Source organism: Strongylocentrotus purpuratus, unplaced genomic scaffold (genome assembly GCF_000002235.5).
Source record: "Strongylocentrotus purpuratus isolate Spur 01 unplaced genomic scaffold, Spur_5.0 spur5_scaffold_21, whole genome shotgun sequence".
In the NCBI taxonomy this organism is placed as follows: domain Eukaryota; kingdom Metazoa; phylum Echinodermata; class Echinoidea; order Camarodonta; family Strongylocentrotidae; genus Strongylocentrotus; species Strongylocentrotus purpuratus.
The window spans coordinates 36,134,660-36,159,231 of NW_022145607.1; the positions used below are offsets into that span (position 1 = coordinate 36,134,660).

Below are 24,572 nucleotides of genomic sequence, written 5' to 3' on the forward strand. Positions count from 1 at the left end.
CAACTCAACTTTCTTGCAACGCCCCATTAAGGGAGAGAGGGAGAATAAAAGCTAGATCTAGTTAACTGAATTTAATTGTTAAAACTTAAATCCTAACAAAATCCTAGAAAATTTAGGAGATTAGTGCCTAGTGGGGCATTGTAAAAATGTAAGAAAGTTGAGTTGCAATTGATTGCAAATATCAGTTGCAAATTGTGCAACCAATTTTGTACCCAAGCGTGACATCATACTGGCAAAGTTCTCAAGGTTGCTGCTTCTAAACAATGTTGCGCTAAAGAATTACACCAGCCCCAAACACCAAATTAGCCCTGCTTCACCTTTGCTTCAATGGTTTCAAGGTGAACCTCATGCGTCTAGGTTTGTTTTAGAACCTAGAAGAGGGAATATGACATGAGCACTTCGATACTCTAGGAGTACAGATTTTGTAATCAAAGAGGTCTTAAATCATCAATAAACAGCACAATCAACGTTAGCAGTGTCCTCATATTCAAATAAGTAAACAGGAGGTGTTTCACAAAGATTTGAAGTCAAACTTAACCCTAAGTTGGACTTTTATTATGGAGAGCCATTTGTAGCCGTAAAATAAAATATATTCAAATGAAATATTCAAATGAAAAATTCAAGTATTTTAGACTTTTCATAAATTACACATCATGAACATAAGATCTCCTTGATAATAGAAAATATGAATGATTTGAATTAACATTTTATGCCTTATAAATAACTTCTACAAAATTTTCAAAGATGCTAACAGCTTTCCATAATTTTTAAGTCTAACTTAGAGATAAGTTCAACTTAGGATCTTTGTGAAACACCCCACGTCCATTGTTCTCAATTAAGAATCAATGACATTGAGCTGACCTTCTCTATTTTTCCTTGCCATATCCTCCATCTCCTGCATCTTCTGTTCTAACATTCTCGCTGTCTTCTCTGCCTCCTCTCTCTTCTTCATCTCAACAGCTAGCTGTTCCCTAGAAAAAGAAAAAACACAGTGGATAACAAAATAATTAGAAGCGTGTAAATTCAAACCTTATGCTTATAATGGATTAAAACAGATCCTTTTCCATGATTCCAAAACTTTTAAATTCAGTATCGATTGAACGCATTATTAAATTCATTGTATGGCATCTTTGGTTGACGTATAGTTTGCTTTGCCAGGCAATAACGTCTTCTTGAATGAAACCAGTTTCGGCAATGTACCTGCAGAAACACATTGTAACTTGTTACTAGATAATGTTGCTGTGTGTCACATATTTTACCCGGCGACATAAGGGTCGATAAAATTTCTACGAAGCCTCCAGTACAAAACTGTAAACACATGAATGCTAAATTGATAATCATAACGATAGTGTTAAAATGATGCATGCATCTATTGTATAGAGAAAGAGAGTGATAAGATGCATATCCAGCCGCAACAAGAGCCAGATAGATCGTATCATGAACGAATGAAGACATGAATCATGTATTTTGTACAACAAAACTCCTAGATCCTGGTTCTTTGATTAACTGAGTCATTTTAAGACTGGCCCATGTCATCTCGATGTCAAATAGATACCAAGTTTAGTAGGCTTACTGTACCCACACAAGGAGTACGAGTGCACTCACCTCTACACGGTTTCATGCGCAGTGCTATAGCCAAAAAATAATAGCGCATCTCATACTTAAATTTTGTTCATAGTATTGGAAACCATAACACGCTTTTAGATGGAAAAAACATGGGGCAGTCTCAATAAATGGATCACACATTTCTGCGTTCAACAAATCCTTTGGTTAGGATCTAGGAGTGAGTTGAATAAAATGAAAGAGATCTTCCCAGCACTGTACATATATATCTGCACAACCTCAAAGTTTGAAGCAACATGGTGGCCTGTACTTAAACAGAAGAAGAAGAAGAAATAAAGGATGACATATCTTACTTTTCTGCTCTCTTGGAAGCCTTGTCGTCTCTAGCCTGTGCTTTCATCTGCTGGACCTCAATGGTGTCTGGTTTACGTCTGCGCATGTAGAGCTCATGGTTACCCATGCAGAGGGCAAGGATTCGCTTGTTGATTCGCAACCGAGAAGCATAGAACACAAAGTCCTGTAAAATCAAAATAATACACAATGGTAAAGCCTCTTTAGACTAAAGGGAATCTATACGAAACTCATATAAAGAATCATTGTATAGCAAGAGGGGCGTTTGGACTAGGCAACAACATCGTATAAGGGTAATTCCATAAATTAGGGACCCACTTTGTGACATGTTTGGTGTCCCTGTTACATAAGGAAACCCACGTATTTGTGGCTCTGAGTAAAGACTTGAATAGTGGAGTGAGATGGTAAAGTGATTTCCAAGCATAATATTGCATCCTCATACTTATAAATCACTTTTAACAATCATAATCCACTATTTCAGTCTATACTCAGAGCCACAAACATGTGTGGGTTCCTTATGTAACAGGGACATGTCACAAAGTGGGTCACTCATTTATGGAAATACCCATTAAGAAAGGAGTGTCATTATGTCTGAAATTCAATAACCCCTTGTAAGAAGGAAATGCTGACTTTAATAAATGATAATGAAAGGCACTAGTGAAGAAAGCTAATACTGAATGTCCCAGAGTGCTTGGTGTTTTCAGTCACACAGTAGGAAGTGAATGAAGCAAGCATCTATGAATTATTATACGCAGAAGAGAAATCTGTCTAAGCCACCAAGTATAAGGCTCGACAGTCAACGTTTCTGCATTAACCATACATTATGGTCTTTATTCTAAGTTTGTCCACAAACTAAAATTTCAATGTAAAATTGAGAGATGGACAGAGCATGAATTCCCTTGTGGCTGGGCTCCAGGGCTTGCTAAAGTATAACACTCAACATCGAAACACAAAAAACTAAATCCGCTTTACCAAAGTTTCTAAAATGTTACAGTCAAACCTGTCTACAGCGACCGCCCAAGGGAAACACAAAAAGTGGTCTTTGTAAACAGGTTCCTTTACCCAGTACACACTATGAACATGACAGACAAAGAAAGCGGACAAAATATACAGTTCCTCAGGTAGACAAAGGAACATCCCTTCACTGCTATTATGTAAAAAGGTGAATATGCATGTGACACCTGTTCTACACATTTTTACATAATAGCAGTGAAGGGATGTTCCTTTGTCTACCTGAGGAACTGTGTATTTTGTCAGCTTTCTTTGTCAGTCATATTCATAGTGACAGAACACATATCTCATGTTTAACCAAGTATCAGTGTACTTACAGGAGCTTTCTTCTCGATGGGCTTGATGACGAACTTCTTGTCGTTGAATGAGATGTTACGGATTTCACTCCACGGGAACCCAATCTTCGGTGTCAATCTGTGGTAATACAATAGACACACATACATTATTACACTCAACGATCAATGCCAATGTGTGTGAATACAATACAAAACTAGAAGCGATATAAAAGATTACTCAAATTTAACTATTAACTTGCTCTAAAGGAACGGCGAGGCTGTACCTTCAACAGCAAGGGGATAACATTGTTTACGTCTGCCTTGAAAACTATTCTTTGGATCAAGTCATCCTTTCCCACTACTTTCCAAATGTTCCTTCCATAAATCTAAATCATATGTATAAGCTCAGATTCACTCATCAGCATTGGGATAGGCCTTCAGAAGGGGTGTCAGAGTGAGTTTCATCATAGCACATGTTTCTTTAAATCCTGTCTGTACTAGTTTGGCCAGGGGGGATTAGACCTCCTTGCAAGGTCACAGGCAGGTGGTTATCTCATCAAATAAGCTCTCAATTAACATAAGAAAAAGGGGAACATGGGGGACCAAGGTGTACCGCTTAGACATGGTTTGCTATATAGAGGGCGCAAGTAGCTATAAGTTGTGCAGACCTGCTTTAAACAGAAATATTCTCATCATTGAAAGGGAATTAACTTTGTAACTTTCTCATTCTTTTTCGAATTTAGTTCAAACTTTCACCAATCTGCTACTCTAAATTTTCTGCCTTCTTTCAATTTTTTTATTAAGTTTGGATTTCCTTTGACTTACTTGTCGTCCCTCTCATAAACATTCAATCCAAGGGCGTCGACTCCAAGCCACAGATCCGTTCCCTTCTTGTTCCTGATTTCAAAGTAATTGACTCCATACATCTCCAGATCTTGTGCAATCTTCATGTACTCAATCATTGCCTCTTCCCTAAGAGAGAGAAGGTGGAGGAAAAATTGTCAGTAGTTGAATAGTGGAGAACAGGGGGGGGGGGGGGGGGGTGTCACAAAGATCCTAAGTCGAACTTAACTCTTTAAGTTGGACTCAAACATTACGGAGAGCCATTTCTAGCCTTAAAATAAAATACATTCAAAACACAAATTCAAGTCTTTTCATAAATTCCACATCAAGAACATGAAATCTCCTTGATAAAAGAAAATATGAATGATTAATTCAAATTCAATTAAAAGATTTTATTTGTCATGCAAAACATAGTACAAGAATAACGATATCACAAAAAATATGCAATGAAACGACAAATATAATGGAAAAAGCACGAGAAAAGAGGAACTAACTTGAAGCAGAGCTTGTTGAAGTGTTAGTTCCTCAGATCATTAGAATCAACATTTTATGCCTTTTAAAAATAACTTTTACAAAATATTTTCAAAGATGGTAACGGCTTTCCATAATTGTTAAGTCCAACTTAAAGAGAAAAGTTCAACTTAGGAATCTTTGTGAAACGCCCCTCAGAAAGAGCAATGATGGTGCGAAGCTGTCCAATAGAAAGAACATACTGTAAGTGAGCTCATGGATAGGTTCAGTCTGGGCCCTGTTGCATATAACTTACCATTGATGGTAACTTTGCTATTAACGGTAACTTCCATGGAAACCTTGATTGGATTGGCTGTTGAGTGATGTTGTCATGGTAATTAATATTGATTGCATAGTTACCATCATGGTAAGTTTCATGCAATTATTGAATGTCCTAGAGTGCTTGGTGTTTTCAGGTACACATACGTAGTGAATGAAGCAAGCATCTATGAATCACTATACGCAGAAGAGAAATCTGTCTAAGCCACCAAGTATAAGGCTCGACAGTCAACGTTTCTGCACTAACAATACATTATTATCATCATTTTAGAATGCTTACATTGTCTAGGTATGTTATAGAGTGGTGAAGTGTGGCGTCATAAAAAATCTATTTTTAGAATTTCTCAATTTTTTCTTTAAAAAATGAAGAAAAAAATGGAGAAATTCTAAAAGTAGATTTTTATGGTGTCACAGCTTAGGTACTCTATTCTTTGATGATGAGTTCCTGGAAATTAAATAAATAAATAAAAATAAATTGACCGAGAAGAACTTACTTGAGCATTCCTTTGTGTTCCTTGTACCAATTTGAGACACGCTCATGCCACTGGTCCTTTGTCATTTGTGTTGTTCTGTCACTCTGAAATCACAATAAAAAACATAATTCATATTACAGAATTCCTTTACACAACAAGCAAAACATGAGATATTACATGACGTCACTGCTGGGTTCTGGATTCAGTGTTGTTTCATTTTTTGTTTAAATCGCCTAACAAAATAATTTGTGTACAGCCAGAATGTATCATACATGTACCACACACACACACACCAAAAAAGTTAACATGGCTTTCTATGGGCTAATGGATAAAGAGTATGAAGAAAATTAAGAATAACATGAACAGCAGACACGAAAGCCAAGCCATACTTGGATTTCCTGAGGGCCCTATTTATAATAGCGTGTTTGGTATAAGCAGAGATGCCAACCTCTTGACACACAAAAACAGACTGAGTATCCTAAAAAAATCAGATTTCAGCCCCGGGCCATTAAAATTTAATGAGAAAATTGTAAAGCAAAGTTTTTGTTGGGTTTGCGGGGGTTTACTTGTACATGTTTCTATGCGATTCCGGGGGGGGGGGGGGGGGGGGGGGGGGGGGGGGGGGGGGGTTTTTGTTTTGTGTTTGTGTGAAAAAAAAAGATGAAAAATCGTATATTTCAATCTTATTATCGAACTAAATATGATTTAATCGTACTGGTTGGCATCTCTGCATAAGTATGACAACATGGAACTACTAATCCAGCAAAAACAAGTTGTTTTGGCTATTGAACCACTTTGATACATATGGACAATTTAGATTGATTATCGCCACTTTAACCATTTATTTGTTACAAATTGAATCGTTGGACTATCACGTTGTTTGGATGATTGTTTCACACTAGTACGTGTGACAAAGGTCATCTGTGGTGGTATGCGGTCTGTTGCATTAGTCGCGGCTCAACACTCGACGTCGGGACACAACAATCTAAATCCTTTTCACCAAAGTTTCAAAAATTTTACAGTCAAACCTGTCTATACCGACCTCCAAAGGGAAACATAAAAAGTGGTCTTTATAGACAGGTTCCTTAGTACATGTTTCATTGAGAAACCATTTTCAAGGGAAACAAAAATGTGGTCTTTATAGACAGGTGGTCTTTGTACATGTAGACAGGTTCCTTCAGTACATGTTGCATTGAGAAACCATTTTCAGGGGAAAAAAATGTTGTCTTTCTAGACAGGTCACTTTAGAGCATGTTTCATTGAGAAACCATTTCAGGGGGGAAAATGTGGTCTTTGTAGACAGGTAACTTTAGTACATGTTTCATTGAGAAACCATTTTCAAGGGAAACAAAAAATGTGGTCTTGATTTTGATTGATTTTGATTTATTGGTTTCTGTATTTTTTTTTTTCCATCATACATTTTCATGAACATAATATGGTTTGATACAATATTTGAAGTAGTTTAAACATATTGTGGCTTACAACCAGGAAATAAGATCGATTGATCGATCTGTAATTGAAAAACAAGTCAGAAAAAATCTTGGAACCAGCGGGATTTGAACCTGCCATCTACTGCTTGCCAGGCAGCGACTCTACCACCAGGCCATCACTGGTCCATGGGACAGTCATGATGAACTAGAAACAAATACCCAAGCTCTCCTGATTCATTCTGACTTATTAATATTCATTAGTCCGCCATAGGACAATAACTTTTTATAAATGTAATACTTCCTGGGAGAAATTTCAATAGTTTAAACATATTTGTGGCTTACACCAGTAAATAAGATCGATTGATCGATCTGTAATTGAAAAACAAGTCAGAAAAAATCTTGGAACCAGAGGGATTTGAACCTGCCATCTACTGCTTGCAGGTCTGATTGTTTTTCAATTACAGATCGATCAATCGATCTTATTTACTGGGTGTAAGCCACAAATATGTTTAAACTATTGACATTTCTCCCAGGAAGCATTACATTTATAAAATATTTTAAGTGTATATAATTTTATACATATTATTACAAAATTAAACAAATATATTGAATGCATAAGTAACATACATTAGATGCAGGATGCAGGTGGCTGCTAAAGCAGGTTCAACTGTATATAGGACTCATGGATACAGACTCATTAAATGTGGACCCTCTTCCAAATAAGTTCATTTGGAACCCTGCATTAGTAAACCTAAACAAGCGAAGAGTGAACTTACCTCTTGGGTAGGATGTTGGAATCTTCGGTGAACTTGCACTTTGGATGGTCATAGTCACCGTGTTTAGCCTGTGCTGCGTAGGACGCAAGCAAGACTGATGTCTCGGGAGGACAGTAGACCTCGTCTGTCAAGATACCCTCCTTGACTTGCAGGAAAAAACAACCGCTGAGAACAAGAACAACAAGAAGGATCCAAGACTTTGAATTCATTGCAGATGGTATTAAAGACTGTCAATACTACTGGGCCAGAAGTGATTAGACCACCCAGCCAGGTGCTGACAGGTGGCTATCTCATCAACTCAGCTCTCAACTAACATAAGAAAAAGAGGATCATGGGGGACCAACAGGCACCGATTGGGGAAGTTTTCTATTGAGGGAGCAAGTTGCAAGAGGGAGCAAGTTGCAACAAGTAGCACAGTGGGGCTTTAAGCCGTTAAACCTGTCTATAGTGACTAAAAGTGGTCTTTGTAGACAGGTTCCTTTAGTTCATGTTTCAATGAGAACCATTTTCAGGGGAAACAAGAAATGTGGTCTTTGTAGACAGGATCCCTTAGTACATGTTTCAATGAGAAACCATTTTCAAGGGAAGCAAAGAATGTGGTCTTTGTAGACAGGTTCCTTTAGTTTGTGTATCAATGAGAAACCACTTTCTAGAGAAGCACAGAATGTGGTCTTTGTAGACAGGTGGTTACTAAAGCAGGTTTGACTGAACAAGGAAATAGCGATAACTTTAAGATCTTTACATAGTGTAATTCTTCAAAAGAAAACCTCAATAATGAGTTACTAGAAACATAATTGTGTCCTGATAAAGTCCAATTCATCTTCTTTCAACGGTACCAAATATGCGGATACTGTCTGGCATGCATGAATGAATCTGAGGGAATTTTAGTCATTGACGTCAAAAGAAGTTTGTGCACAGAAGTGAGGCATAATGAATCCTCTTTAAGTACAATGGAAAGATACAAAACAAATTATTTATATTGTTGGCTTAAAAAAGTTTTAGTTCAATGATTTCAGGATCTATCATCAAAATTAATATGTCATCAGAATGCGGATCAAATTTCCTTTGTTATGATGTATTGCAATAATTGAGGTTAGGTTAATTTTCCAAAGATGTTGCTGGCGGAATTTGGGTTTCCTTGAAAGAAAAAAAAACTCTGAATAACTTGCATAGCGACATCTACATGTATCTGGAATTTCAGAATGTAAAACTACTCTTTGAATAAGGAACTGAAGAGCCTGTAATTAAACCTTCAAGGTAGACATAGCGGAAAGTATATCCTTGACAGTTCATGCTTCATTAGCTAAACTTGTAGGAAATGTAGCTAGTGTACAACTGTACATGTATATCCAATAATTCTGTACAAACTACAAAGTGCAACTTTGTGAACTTTTATGTGAACTTTTATCATTATTGGCCTACTCGTACTTTAAGATCAAGCTCAAAATCATTATTCATTGTCCCTCCCACCTCAACAAAAACATACGGTGAACATTCTTTTACACACGCCTCCCCAGTTTTATGGAATTCACTTTCAGATTCCATGAGAAATCACAATAATTTAAACAAGTTAAAGGTTTCTCTTAAAACGTATTTATTCAATGTTAATAGTGTAGACCCATGAACTCAGCGTCCAACACTAGATGTACTTCTTTGCTTCGAAGTGGATTTTCTTATTTGTATGACTTTTTCTTGTAATTATTTCCTTTCTATTTAAAGAGCATAGGGACATGCTATCCTGTAATGTGTTATGCGATATAAAAGAACTGAGTATTATTTATTGTTTGTGAAAATGGTATTGAAATATTTTGTATATTTTGCTGCTTGTGGAAGCTATAGAGACTCACCTGTGTGACTTCTTGAATCAATTCTTCAGTGACTTCTTCTGGGTAGAATTTGACTCTGAATTTGAACTGTAGAGGGTTGTCTTTCCTCAGATCTTGTGCTACTACCTAATACAGGAAGAAAGGAGAAACAATATTTGAGCAAGGTCTTTACATGCTAACATTTTCTTACACATCCTGATTTTTGTATTAAAAATTGTTTTTCTCAAAAACAAGGCAAAAATGAAGATTTGGAAGGAAAGAGCAAACCTTCAAAAGGTGTTTGTAAAACAGTTTCCATTGATTAAAAGTAGTAGTTCCAAAAAACTTTTTAGGGTACTACCATAGATTTTTATGTAAAACATGAAACTTAAGTCATCTTCAGTTGGGTTAAAATTAAGTACGGTATTTCTCAAAAACATCACAAAAATCAAGATTTGGAAGGTTAGAACAAACTTTCAAAAGGTGTTAATAATCAATTTTCCATTGATTAAAAGTTGTTCCAAATGATTTTTGGAACTACTATATAGTTTTGTAGGTTAACCATGAAACTTTAGGTCATTTTCTTCAGTTGGGTTTCAAATTAAGCTTCAGTCTAATGTGTTTAAAATTTGTAGCACCATACTATCATGGTGCGAAAGAGGGAAAATGCTGAATTTCATAAATGATGATGAAAATCTGAATGTCCCAGAGTGCTTGGCGTTTTCAGTCACACAGTAGAAAGTGAATGAAGCAAGCATCTATGAATTACTATGCGCAGAAGAGAAATCTGTCTAAGCCACCAAGTATAAGGCTCGACAGTCAACGTTTCTGCACTAACAAATACATTAAGGCCTCTATTCTCAGGGTTCTCCACAAACTAAAATTCAAACATGTTAAATTGGAACATGGACAGAGAATGAAGTCATGTATGAGAAGCATGGATGATGATGAAATTCAATTACATGGTGTACTAAGTATTCATTTACAACATTGCCAATATCAGTTATAAAATATTAACTGGCAGATTCACGTAAAATAAACATTTGTGTTTAAATTGTGAAAGAATCTCACAGAGAGGATGACATAAATCTTCAACTTGTACATTGAAAGCAAGACAGAAAGAAAATTAGTGTCAAACCGTACATGCAACGTTTCATCAGAAATATGTGCAGATCTTTGACCATTTCCCCCCTCATTATTTGTAAGTTTGAACGAATAGCATTAGATACATGTACATGTATGAATGTTTAGAGCTTTTGGGCTCACTTTCAAGGGTATTTCTCCACACATGTACATGTGCTACTAGTGACAGTGAAGCTATGAACAATACTTACATGTACATGCATGTGCGCAATAGTCAACCTCACACCTCAACCCCCATTTTCATTATAAAATATGAATCTTTCTATACTAAGGAAGGAAGAGAGGAAAGAGAAGGAGAAGAAAAGAAGAAAGAAAAGAAGAAAGAAAAGAAAAGAAGAAAGAAAAGAAAATGAAGAAGAAGAAGAAGAAGAAACTAAAGAAACAAAAGTGGAAAAGGAAGAAGAAGAAACATAAGTAAAGAAAGAAAAAGAAGAAAACAAAGAAAAAGAAAAAGGAAGAAAAACAATAACAAAAGGAAAAGAAAAAGAAGAAAACAAAGAAGAAAAGGAAAAAGAATAGGAGGAAAAAGAAGAAGAAGAAGAAGAAGAAAAAGAAGAAGGGAAAGAAGAAGGGAAAGAAAAAGAAGAAGAAGAAGAAGAAGAAGAAGAAGAAGAAAAAGAAGAAGAAAAAGAAAAAGAAATTAAGAAAAAGAAAAAAATCAAGAAAAAGACAAAGAAGAAATAGAAGAAGAAGAAGAAGAAAAAGATATTAAAGAAAGGCTTCAAAAGTATCAAAATAAGAGACGGAAATAGATGTACATATTTCTACCATGACATCAAAGTCCTACAGTACAATACAATACATGGAGATGTGGAACTTACTGGAACTTACAAAAAATGTCAGTTATGGGGCATTTCCACAATGATGCATAGTAGTGCATACCTACATGTATGTGTGTACTGTAGATTAGAGTTGTCTGCTATTACCATACAGTTCAAGCATTACCATATAAGGTACAATACGACGCCGCGCAGGCAGAGAAGTAAACTCAAAGATCAAAGTCCATGAGTGAAGCATAACCTTCTACTATTGTATCGAGGAATGATGAATAAATAATGACATGCTTCAATGGGCTCTCTCTACAAGGGGAGGTAACCCAGATTTACAAGTGAAAGGCGGAAACACTATCAAAACTCATGCTCATATCATATTACACACAGGTATGTTATTTACACAGGTATGCATTCCGTCAATGTAAACCCATGTTGTGCATTGATATTCATACATGATACTTTTTAAGTACATGTAGATCAAACAAGTCACACACACACACAAAAAGTTGTGAAAATTATTTCCTCATCATCAGTGTACAACTGCACAGGGCTTTTTAGTCTTAAACTTACATGTAAAATTGTAAATGATATCGTAATTCGAAGATCATCATTTAATTAAAAGGCTTTATCAAAAATAAATTGCCTCAGCAAGATAACAGAACATTTCAACACTTTTTGTTGATATACTGACATCTTTTTGAAATTCGCACACCATTAAACATCTGATGGGCTAGGAATAATATGTACTGTAGGTCCTACTACAATGACAGTTTATCAGTTATTTTGTGCCCCTGTACATTGAAATACTGACAATGAGTTGAGGAAATGATAACATAAAGTCCTACAGTGCTTGTGTAATATTGCATTGCATAATTTAATATGTCATAATGCTGGGCACACCAGGCCATTGTAATCTGGTACAATTCCCTTTAAGCCATGTACTGTAAACTGTACATGTACTCATACGGCCCTACAAGTCTATACAGGGTCTACTACAAGTCTATCCATGGTGTACATGCCTGGACCTACTTCAGACAAGGTCCATGGTACAAGTATGCCTAACAGTATAGCCTAGGCCTACATCAATACTGGACATTCTGTTTGTGGACCTACCTACCAGACCCTCATCCAATCCCTCCTATTCAATCAAGTTGTGTACTGGTCAACATCATAAAAGACATAAAGAAGCAACTTTGTCCCCATGTGTAACTACTATAAAACAGCCGATAAACCAAAGCATACATGTACACAGTCTGATTTTCCTAGATTCGTTGCAAGTCTTTATGCAAGTCTTTGTAAAACACATCTATAAATAGATACTTATTATGCCACAGCAAATTGATCCCTATTCTCTGATCATGATTTTTCGAAAATGAAGAGGAAGTTCCATGTTATTGATATCTTTTCTGTACATACACTATAGGAATGCTATTGAGTAAATTTCAACACAAATTTTGTTGAATTCCAAGTTCATTTGTACATTCACTTCTAAGGCTAAACTGACTAAGGAGAAATGCAGGTATGCCAACCTTTACATTCAGCTTTCAGGGAGGTTTCTTTCAATTGCATACAGCATAATAGGAATAATCTTTCAAAAAATTAGGAAGGCATTAACATTTGTGTGGAGTGACGTCTCAATTTTTTTTCTTCTCAGTGAGCCTGAAAATCAGGAAGGGTTGGCGTCCCTGGAAATGTCATCATATTTGAAGTGCCCTTATTGTTGTAAGAACACTTAAACATTTTTGTTATTGAGAGGCAAATCAGTTTTTACTCATAAATTGCTATAGGCCTACTGTGAATGAGTGAAGCCCAAGAATGAAAACTGTTGTGGTAATGCCATATGGATCATTGATCACAATCAAAGCAGACCACAGATAAAACTACATACATGTAGAGGTACATGTACATGTACATGTATTGTACAACCTACATGTACATGTATTTTAAACTTTGATTTAGAATTTCAAAATTCAAGTACAATGTATAAGTTACATACATATTGTTCGGACTATGATATCAAGTACACATTCACTTAATAATATACATTCACAGAATAGTCTCACAGTGCAGACACTTTTATGCATAGCGGCTGACATGGGCGATGCCTGCAAACTACACAATGAGTAGCAGTGATTTTTTTTTTTTTTTTTGGGGGGGGGGGGGGGGGGGGGTTTCAATCCAATTTTCGGGGGCTTCTTTTTTAGGGGGTACTTTTTCATTAATTCATTATAGGATACAGTTTGTTGAGATTATTTGGTAGGCTTACTGGGCTGAGTAGCCTGCAATATGCTCCCTTATTACACTGTACCAGTAGTAGTACTAGTAGTGACTAGTGACTGCCCAATTTGTGAAGAATGCAGACACCCCACCGACTGGTTAACGCTGGGGGGGGGGGGGGGGGGGGGGTCAAAGGTCATAATCACTCCCACTTCTCAGCCCGAGATGAACAAAAAGCATGTAGTGAAGTCTATGGTATAATACTATTTCATAGTCTAGGAGATGAAAATGGACAACAAAAACTCTGAAACACTAGGGGGTAGCTCCCCTGACTTATTTATAACAAGTGAGTCAGAGCTGAATTCTTGTCCATCTCAAATAACTACCGGTAGGCCTAACAAAAAAACTTCTTCCTTATAATTACACCACTAACTAAAATAATGAAATAAAATGAAACAAAAAAATAAATCTAGCTTAAAACTAAAAACAAAACAAGTAAAAGCAAACAAACTATATAACAACACACAAAACAAAATAAAAGTTGGAAGACCAGCCCATAATTGTTTGTTAATAAAATAAGAAAATAGTGGAAATAGATACCGGTAGGTGAAATCAACTTTCAACTATTTCCTAGAGTTAGAAATTTGTGTTAGATCAATCACACAAATTTAAGCAAAGCTCTTCGTAACTTTTCGATTACATTCCCTAACATTCCCTGAACTTTATGAGATTCTGTCATATCTAATTAATGCAGGGGTGGAGAACTACCCCTTTAATCAATTATCTGAAGTTACGGGAGTCTTGGAATCGACACTGCTAGGTCTATTACAAGAAGTCCACTATGGCCATGGAATGGAACTTCTTACTATAACTGAGTCCTTTGTCCTGGCTCTCTGAATACCAGACAGTGTGAAGACTGAAGAACTAACAAATGATGCCATCTGGAACTGTTACGTTCACACGACTGACAAGAAAGTCCGTTCACCCTAAGTTTAGGTCATGGTTTTACAATTTAAGGTAATCTCAAAGTTACGGACCGTGCAGCCACACCCTTGATTATAAAACTGCATGTTTACAAAGTTATGTGCCATGCGTGCGCATGCTTCTAACTTTGACGTTACGTCAGCTCATAGTTACAAGTAGTCACCCGAAGAAAATTCACAACAACTGATAATTATGGACAAATTGAAGATGGATGGAGAAATTTTATCTTAAAAAAATTTATTATTTGCTGAAAAATCATATACATGTAGTTATCAATGCATTCGTAGGTGACGCACATATTTTTTGAGCTCCCGCACTTCGTACACACTGACTATGTGAAATAGATTTTGAGAGATGAGTGAGAAATCTTATAACTTGAGGCATCCTTCGAAATCTTTTCCGCTGAGACAATCTAAGAAAATGTCTGCTTCTTCTTCGTTTACGCTTCGTTGACTTTGTCATTCTCAGCTCTTTTATACCCCATCCTTTCTCACTCAAATGTCTTTTGAATACTGACTTACATTTCCTGTTTTCGCCTTATTCTAAATAATTTTGATATTGGAGCTTGTAACATTTTTGTTGTTGTTTTTTTTTTTTTTTTAGTACGGTGGCGTCTCGTGGCTTACCGGGCAGAGTAATTAGATGAGGCAGCATGCTTTTGTTGTTGCTGTTTGTATATATATTTTTTAAAATATTTTTTCTTGCCCTCAGGATGCTTTGCTCACGGTCTGCCACGATGCGCAATCGCATGAGGTCTAAATAAATAAGTATTTAATAATGACGTTTTTTCTTTTTTCTTTTATTTGTTTTTTTGTATATGTATTTTCTAAAAAATGAAAGTAATTTTCATTATTATTTCTGTTATATTCACTCTTTTGTTGCGTATAATTATAACTATGACTAGTCTACATTGAAAATCTATTTCGAACTTCTTTATCTATATCAGGGAGTTCAAGATAGTGTTGTTTTGCTTTGTAATGCTTTGTTACGATTTTGCGGATGTTTATCGTTTGTTCTCCAAGCCTGCGGAGATTTCTTGTAATATATTCATATCTGTTAAATGTTCGTCTTTTGTTTGTCTATGTTTACTTGTGTATTTGTTCTTGTCTATACTTAATTTCCATTTTTATATCACAATGTTGTCCATACAGACCGATTCTCTTTTTCTAACTAAATTTGAAACTTCCATTTTAGATACTGCGCATTATTGTATATTATACTACTATTTTGTTACGCAATCCTTTTGTGGTCAAACTCTAAATGGATACGTTACATAATAACTTAGCGTTTAATTCTCTTCGTGATGATCGATATGATGAGACTATCGCCAATTCTCTAACTGAGTACATTACTAACCATCAATTCAAAGACTTTATGTGTAATAATAATATTAATAAAGATACATTTTCTTTATTCCATTTAAATATTAGAAGTATTAATAAACATTTTGATGATTTTCAATTCCTCTTAGATAATTCGTCCCAATGTCTTCCCTCTATAATTGGGCTTACCGAGACTTGGTTAACCACAGATCCTAACCCACCATTTGCCCTACATGAACATGATTTTATCTTTAGTAGTAGGAAGGAAAAACTTGGAGGAGGTGTTGGTTTATATGTTTCAAAAAATTATTCTTACAATGTTTGTAATGATATTACTATAATGAACAATATCTTGGAATCCTTGTTTATTGAAATCTTATTGCCAGGTCGGAAGAATGTGATAATTGGTGTAGTTTATCGACCCCCAAGTAGTAATACTTTAGATTTTTTATCGTCCCTAACTGATATTTTGAATAATTCGGTAATGATTAATAATAATGGGTGACTTCAATATCAATTTATTAAAATATGATAGTGATAATTTATGTCATGATTTTTTGGAAATATTTTTATCAAATTCATTCTTCCCACTTATTTCTAAGCCCACTCGTGTAACTAATAATTCTGCTACATTGATTGATAATATCTTTAGTAATGTCATTCCACATCCTGATTCATACATTATACTTTCTGATATATCTGATCATTATCCCATTTTTACTCAGTTTACTCTTTCAAATTCAGTCCACGGTGGACGGCCTCGTCCATTAAGACGCCGAGCTTCCCCAGAGAATATAGCAAGACTTGGAGCCAGTTTAGAGCACGCAGATTGGTCAAGTGTTTATAACACTGATGATGTAAATAGTTCGTATAATAATTTTTTAGATATTCTGAATGAAGAGTTAGATACATGTATTCCCTTACAAAGAGATAAAGTAAATAATTATAAAATTACCCCTAGACTGCCCTGGATTTCGAAATCTCTTCTAAGGTGTATTAATAAAAAGAATAAGTTGTACTATAAGTATAAAGCAAATCTTACAGATAGAACTAAAAGTAAATATACTTCGTATAAGAATGCTTTGATTAGAATTTTGCGTTTTGAAAAGAAGAATTATTTCGTGAATCGCTTAGAGTTTTATAAACATGATATGGAGAATACTTGGAAAATTCTTAAACAGGCTATGAATTTGGTCCATAATAAAAATGATATTATTAAAATAAAAAGGGATAATGAAGTGATCGATGATTCTGATATGATTGTAAATATTTTTAATAAACACTTTTCTTCGATTGGTGAGACGTTAGCACAAAATATACCACAATCAAAAAAATCTTTCACAGATTTTTTAAACGCCCCAAATACAAATTCCATTTTCTTTGTTCCAGCTCATAGATTTGAAATAATAGATATTGTTTCTCATTTGAAAAACAAGAAAAGTTCTGGTGTTGATAATATTAATAACTTTATTTTAAAAGGGATAATACCTTTCATTGTAGATCCATTGGTTCATATCTTTAATTTGTCTTTCTTGAATGGAGAAGTACCTAATGTTATGAAAATTGCAAAAGTTATTCCACTATTTAAGAAGGGTGATAAGCAAGATGTAAATAATTATCGCCCGATATCTTTATTATCATCTCTTTCGAAGGTCTTAGAAAAACTTATACATAAAAGAACAGTTGCTTTTTTGAAAGTTCATAATATTTTTTGTGATTCCCAATTTGGATTTAGAGAGAAACATAGCACGAGTCATGCATTATTATCACTTGTTGAAAAGGTAGCTCATGCTCTCGACTCCTCTTATCATATGGTTGGAATACTCCTGGACTTCTCCAAGGCCTTCGACACGATCGACCACGATATTTTGCTTCATAAACTTTCTCATTATGGTATACGTGGGAAGGCCTTGGAGTGGTTCAGGAGTTACCTTTCCGATAGGAAACAGTTTGTATTTCTGGATGGTCACACTTCTGAATTACGAAATATTAATTGTGGGGTTCCTCAAGGTAGTTTGCTGGGCCTGCTTTTGTTTATTATTTATATTAATGATTTTTATAGATCATCAGATATGGCGTCTTTTATATCATTTGCTGATGATACAAATTTGTTCTTTTCACATACAAATCCAAATACTCTTGTTGAAATTGTAAATTTTGAATTAGAAAAAATTATTCAATGGATCCGAGCTAATAGGCTGTCTTTAAATTTACAAAAGACTAAATATATTCTTTTTAGTAATTCAATAGATTCTTTGCCAACTGATTTAGTTTTTGATGACACTCATTTGGAAAAGGTTACACATTCTAAATTTCTAGGTGTAATAATTGATAATAAGCTTTCATGGAAAGTTCATGTCGATAACATTTCTAAAAAAAATTCGAGAAATATTGGTATATTAAATAGACTTAAAACACAACTCCCATCTTCAGCATTATTAACATTATATTCATCCTTAACATTACCTTATCTGAATTATGGCTTACTCGCATGGGGTAACGCTCATCAGAACATTTTAGACAAACTTTTATTGTTACAGAAGAGAGCAGTTAGAATTATTTCCCAGGCAGATTTTCGTGCACACACTAATCCGTTGTTTTATGATAATAATATTTTGAAAGTAAAAGATTTGTATTTGCTTCAATTAGGTCAATTTATGTATAAAAATACTAATGATTTGCTGCCAAAAATTTTTAAGACTATGTTTTTAAAAAATCGCTCTTTTCATCAACATTCAACTAGACAATCGGAAGAGTACCATTTGCCATTACTTCGAACTTCCTTCGCTAAAAACACTTTTATCTATGATGGCCCAAATTTGTGGAATTCCTTTACTGATTCCTTGAAAAATGCCCCTTCATTATATACATTTAAGAAAAGATTAAAAATATTTTTGTTCTTAAAATATAAAGTAAATTAGTTTGATTTACCCCCCCCCCCCCCTGACACCCACACACACACACTAATACTTACACATTATACACGATGCATCATTGTCTTGGTCATTTTGAGGAGAATACGCGCATACTTTCCCCTTATTTTCTCTTTAATAATTATATGCGCAGTTATCGATTTATACGGTCTTACTTTTTTACTGATAATCTGATTTGTATTGACAATAGTATACGGAATGTAGAATAACTGATTTGTTATTTTGGAAATGTTACGTCCACGTCTGTGCTGTATATTCGTTTTTTTGTTTGTTATTGAATGTCTTTCTCTGTCTTACATTGTCTCTACTTGTTACTGTTCTGTCTTCGCGGGCTTGTCATTGTCTTTACTTTATTTTTTATTTATTTTTTTTATTTTAAAAACAAAGAGCAAACTTTTATATTAATATATTTGTGTTTTTTGTTCTGTATAAGCTAATTTGTGTAATGCTACTTTGTTATTTTGAGGGACCCATAATCTACAAGTATCCACTTTTTAATGGGTCCCTCCATTTCCATAGAAAATATCAATTTTTTTTTGTATTATGTTATTCAAACTTTGTTTATATGCAGTTTAAGTATTTGTAAATGATATTATTCACATGTTATCTTGTTCAATTTTTTGTTTTGTTTTAATGAAATATTGTTCTGATTTCTGTGGAAATGAAAAATAAACTTGAATTGAATTGAATTGAATCATGGAAAGCCGTAAAATGCAATTTTGTGGCTAGCTGTCTTTCGCATGTGGCGTCACAAATCTTGACGCTCTAGGGAGGAGCGCTGAAGGCACAAAATCTGGATTTCAAAATTAACATTTTTGAGAGACCATTACTGCGGGCCCCAAACATTTTTTGAAGAGGGAAGTTGTTATAATTGATCAGTAAGGCTTCTCCTTCGCAATAATATGAATTTTGCATCGATTCAAAACACTTTAGATTCTTTGGGTGACTACTTCAAAATACCTGCTTGCATGGCTTGTGGTTTTAAACTTTAAATATGTGAGCAGGAGGGTGTTTCACAAAGATCCCAAGTCGAACTTAACTCTAAGTTGGACTTAACTATTACGGGAAGCTGTTAGCATCTTTGAAAATATTTTGTAAAAGTTATTTTAAAAGGCATAAAATGTTGATTCAAATCATTTGTGTTTTCTATTATCAAAGGAGATTTCATGTTCTTGATGAATAATTTATGAAAAGTCTAAAATACTTAAATTTTGGCTTTTTAATATACATGTATTTTATTTTAAGGCTACAAATGGCTCTCCATAATATTAAGTCCAACTTAGAGTTAAGTTCGACTTGGGATCTTTGTGAAACACCCCCCTGGTACTCGTTTCAGTCCTGTGTGAACCCTCATCATTGCTTGTGGATCACGGTAACATGCACACTGAACATTTAAAACTACATGGTCCCCTATGAACATAGCTAATACTAACTACATGTCAACAACATGCTCTGTTACAATCATCAGTTCTTCTACAAGCATGTCACACATAATTTGCTGAAACTAAATACTTCAAGACACCTCTCCTTTCCATGTTCAAAATTGTTAGACCGCAAGTGCCCGTTTAAAATTGCGCGCAGACACTGACATTATTGACTGTATTCTCTGTGCAAGTTTGTAACGTAAATGTGATACATGCAGGTATCACATGAACAATTAACTATTTAAATGTGTTTCCTTATCAGTACTTGTGAAATCAATACTAAATTCAGAAGATAATACAAGTGATACTAAGATTTAGTTTGAATTGGTCAAGAATTCTTTAGCAGCTCCATTACATGTAATACATATGTATGTATTGTATATCAAAAGTTGAGATTGCAAAGTTGTCCATTAATAAACACGACTTTATGACATGAAAATATGTTGAGAGATGATATTATAGATTAGCGCCATTTTGATGACATAACCTTTGTGCCCTACCTGATCAAGGTGTGGTTATTATAAAAACATGACCTTTATTCAAAGCTCATCTACTAACCTTGCTTCAAGGATAAATCATTTACTTTTCTTAATCAAAATCATACAGTTTTAAAGAGAAGGTTCAGTTCTGGGAAGAGGTGAACAAAAAGTTGTGAGCGTTATCATTGTATTAAATGCAGGTGTGGAAGAACATCAGATAAAAAATGTTCTCTGAAAAGCATGGCTCTTCAAATGCCTTAATAAGGCATGTACATGTACATGTAACATTAGAGGAATATGGTGTTGATAGATTAACAGAAATTATTAACAAAATATATGATGACGAAACATTTCCAGATGAATTGGGCAGATCCATTTTCATTACTCTCCCAAAGAAACCGGGAGCCGTGGATTGTGAGCAATAAAGGACAATCAGCCTTATTTGCCATATCACTAAGATTATTTTGAGGATTTTGCTTTTGAGAGCAAGAAGTAGAATATCTCCCATGGTTGGAAGGGAACAATTTGGTTTTGTAAAGGATGCGGGCACAAGAAATGCAATATTTGTGGTTAGAAATATAACGGAGAGAGCAGTCGAAATGCAAAAGGATGTGTATATGTGTTTTATTGATTATTCAAAGGCTTTTGATAAAGTAAAACATTCAGAACTTTTTGAAGAGATGAAAAACCTTGATATGTATAGGAAAGATCTAAGACTGCTACAAAGTCTATATTGGAATCAGTTTGCATGCATCAGGGTAGAAGGAGAGTGTAGTGAATATATTAACATCAGATGGGGAGTCAGACAGGGCTGTGTTATGTCACCAGACCTGTTCAATATGTATAGTGAAATCATTCTAAGAGAATTGGAAGATGAAAATAGGATACAAGTGGGTGGTCATTTGATCACAAATATTAGATATGCTGATGACACTGTTTTATTTTCTAAATCAGAAAAATATCTCCAGAGACTCCTGAATGTAGTTGTAAAAGAAAGTGAGAGAATGGGACTAGAGATCAACTATACCAAGACAAAGTGCCTGGTGGTCTCTAAGAAGAGCAGTCCAAAATGTAACTTGAAACTGAAAGAACAGATTATTAAACAAGTCTCCTCATTTAACTACCTCGGCAGCATGATCACCGAGGATGCCAGATGTGAGACAGAGATCAAGAGAAGGATAGCTCTTGCTAAATCTGCATTTTCAAAGCTAGGCAAAATTCTGACAAATCGAACAATGAGTATGAGGACCAGAATAAGAGTATTAAATTGTTACATCTACCCAGTACTTATGTATGGTAGTGAAATGTGGACTTTAGCCTCTGATACTAAAAAGCGTTTGGAAAGTTGCGAAATGTGGTTCTTAAGAAGAATGATGAAAATCCCCTGGACTGACAGAGTTAGTAATGAGGAAGTTCTTACACGAGCTGGAGTGCAAAGGAAAGTGATACCTGAGATGATGATTAGGCAGTTGAAGTTCATGGGTCACATTACACGTTAAGAAGGCCCAGAGAATCTTGCTTTGACAGGGAAAATTGTGGGAAGAAGGAGTAGGGGAAGAAGGAGGATACTTTGGATGGACAGTCTGCAGAAATTGTTGGAAGAGAGAGGAGTGAAAGAACTGGGAGTGGTACTAATACAGAAGGCTAGGAACCGAGGGTTGTGGAACAGCATGATCGCCAAAGTCAATCGATATGGCACTTAGAGAGAGAGAGACATGTAACATCATAAAAACAGGACAGATTTTTATGCCACATGTTCGTGTACATGTACATGTAGCCCCATATAAATCTTTCTGTATACAGTGCTTGTCACTTCACCAAGACGTGGCCAAATTTCCTATCATTTTGATGATTCCAGAACCTTGCAGTACACACCAATGCTAGATAATCAACCTTTTCTGACATTTCTTTCACAATTGAATTGCACGACTAGAACTCATCTTTATCTTTCAGTCCTGTCTGTCTTTACTCTGTAGATTAGAATGATAATGCCAATGATCAATCTCATTGTCTCGGTGTAAAACATACTTTTCTGCTTCCGGGAACTCTTTTAGAATTTGGGTTATATTAAAGCTTTTCTCAGTGATATAATTGTTTTAAAACCCAAGCTCTTTTTTATGAACCAGTGAACCTTTGGAGCATTTGAGAGAAAATTGCTCAACACTCCTGTGTATATATTTTAGATTGAACTGCCTCCTCATTCACTGCAGTGGGCAATGATTGCAAGTCATTAGCATGGCACAAAGAAATAGGTCATTAAGGCTGTAAGCCAAACTACAGGTAGTAATCTGCAAGTATAATGAACCTAAGGATCACTATGTTTACCGAATGGGTTATCAGGAGCATTCACACTGCGGTCAAATACTGTCCGTTTTTCTCGCATTCCAGAGTTTTGATGGAAGTTGCTATAAAACAACTACCCTTTAACACGACCACAAAAAAACACAGAAACTCCAGTGGTTTTGCTGTGTAAATGCTTGCTCTCAGAACACCAGTGAATTATTTCTGTTTAAGGTCAGGTGACCCTCCTCGCTTTCCTGCTAACGCATGCAGAGCAGCAACAAGTTACGCATACGCACGACTAAAAAAAAAAAAACATTGATCAAACACAAACTTTTTTTTACGAGTTTTCCAGTAGTGCAAATGGTATTAAAAAAAACAAAAAAACAATACTTTTTTTTCTTCAAACCGTTTTTTGTGCAATGGGAATGGGGCTACTGGGAGGGGTCTAATACCTTTGTGATATGGCCTACTTTGTCAACATTCTCTGGTGGCCTATCTTGGATAAGGGTTTGATCAGCCGCCCAACATGTGCACATACTTGCATATGGGTTACAGCATGAGCTGTTAACCGTGCCGTTTGGCAAGAGAATTCTGCTCATTCCTAATTATTCACTTTAACATCAAATATCCCAGTGATCTCTTGAATGTAACACTTACATTTACACTTGTAAGTAAAAAACAAAAAACAAAACAAAACATGGAATAGCTAAAATGCAATGATTATCAACATGTTGATTCCTACCTTTTTGTTGAGTTTCAGCCATGTAATAAGACCTTTAGAATCGATGTACTGCAAGCCGAAGAACCAGATTTCCCTCAGACCTATTGTTTTAACAACCTAAGGATAAGAAATATCAAAATATTGAATAAAAACAGGAAATAGAAAATATTTGAACTGCATGCAAAGTGCAAACCAAATGAGTTCCTAGCATACCAATGTGTGGGGTGTGTGTTTTTTTTTGTGGGGGGGGGGGGGGGGGGGGAGGGAGGGAGGGGGAGAATATAAGATAATTCAGTGTCATCCAATATGTTATAAAGTATTGAGAAGTTTTTGACGCAAGTAGCATTAAATCAATGCATCATTTCTTTTATGTGATCTGATCCAAGTTTTAGCAGGGCTATAAAATCAATACAACAAAAATAATACAAACGATGAAATGTACCAACATTTTGGACTGGCCCAATTATAAATGTGTGAGTTGCAGTCAAATTCCTTTTACCACAATGGAGCTACATGTATACTATACACGTGCTTCTCAACTGCCGGTACATGTACATGTATCCCGGCCCCCCCCACTCAGAGGTCGGAATGACCGCATGCGTGTTGCCAAAATGTCCGGTAAAGGGGTACTTTTCGTGCGACAAAGTCCGGCCCGAGAATTGTAAAAAAAGGGGTGTATTTGACTTTTCACCCGGAGATTTCTTTAAAAAGGGGGAGTTTTACTTTTTTTTCTCTCATCTCTTTGGACTCCTGAGAAATTATTCCAAATTTAAGGGGGTACATTGAGCATTTTTCCTGATTTAGGGGGGTCTCCAAGGCAGGAAAAGCCCGCGAAAAGCCCGCGAAAGGGGGGTTCGGAAATGTTGGCAGTCCTCAGATAAGGGGTGCTTTCAAAAAGAGGGTACGAGCATATGCGTACCCTAAATAACACTGAGTGGGGGGGGGGGGGGGGGGCGGGACATGTATTTAACTTTTCC

At 35.5% G+C, this 24,572-nt stretch overlaps 1 protein-coding gene across 1 annotated transcript in view; it reads right to left on the reverse strand.

Annotated features, from left to right (window-relative positions):
* The window catches only part of LOC764541 (moesin), a 31,869-nt gene that overhangs the window by 2,696 nt on the left and 4,601 nt on the right, over window positions 1–24,572 (reverse strand). The window contains 10 exon segments of the mRNA XM_030994675.1: window positions 862–971; window positions 1,917–2,080; window positions 3,243–3,339; window positions 4,026–4,172; window positions 5,327–5,390; window positions 5,393–5,409; window positions 7,512–7,669; window positions 7,671–7,676; window positions 9,359–9,463; window positions 23,617–23,712. Of these exon segments, the coding sequence (XP_030850535.1) occupies window positions 862–971; window positions 1,917–2,080; window positions 3,243–3,339; window positions 4,026–4,172; window positions 5,327–5,390; window positions 5,393–5,409; window positions 7,512–7,669; window positions 7,671–7,676; window positions 9,359–9,463; window positions 23,617–23,712 (964 nt within the window).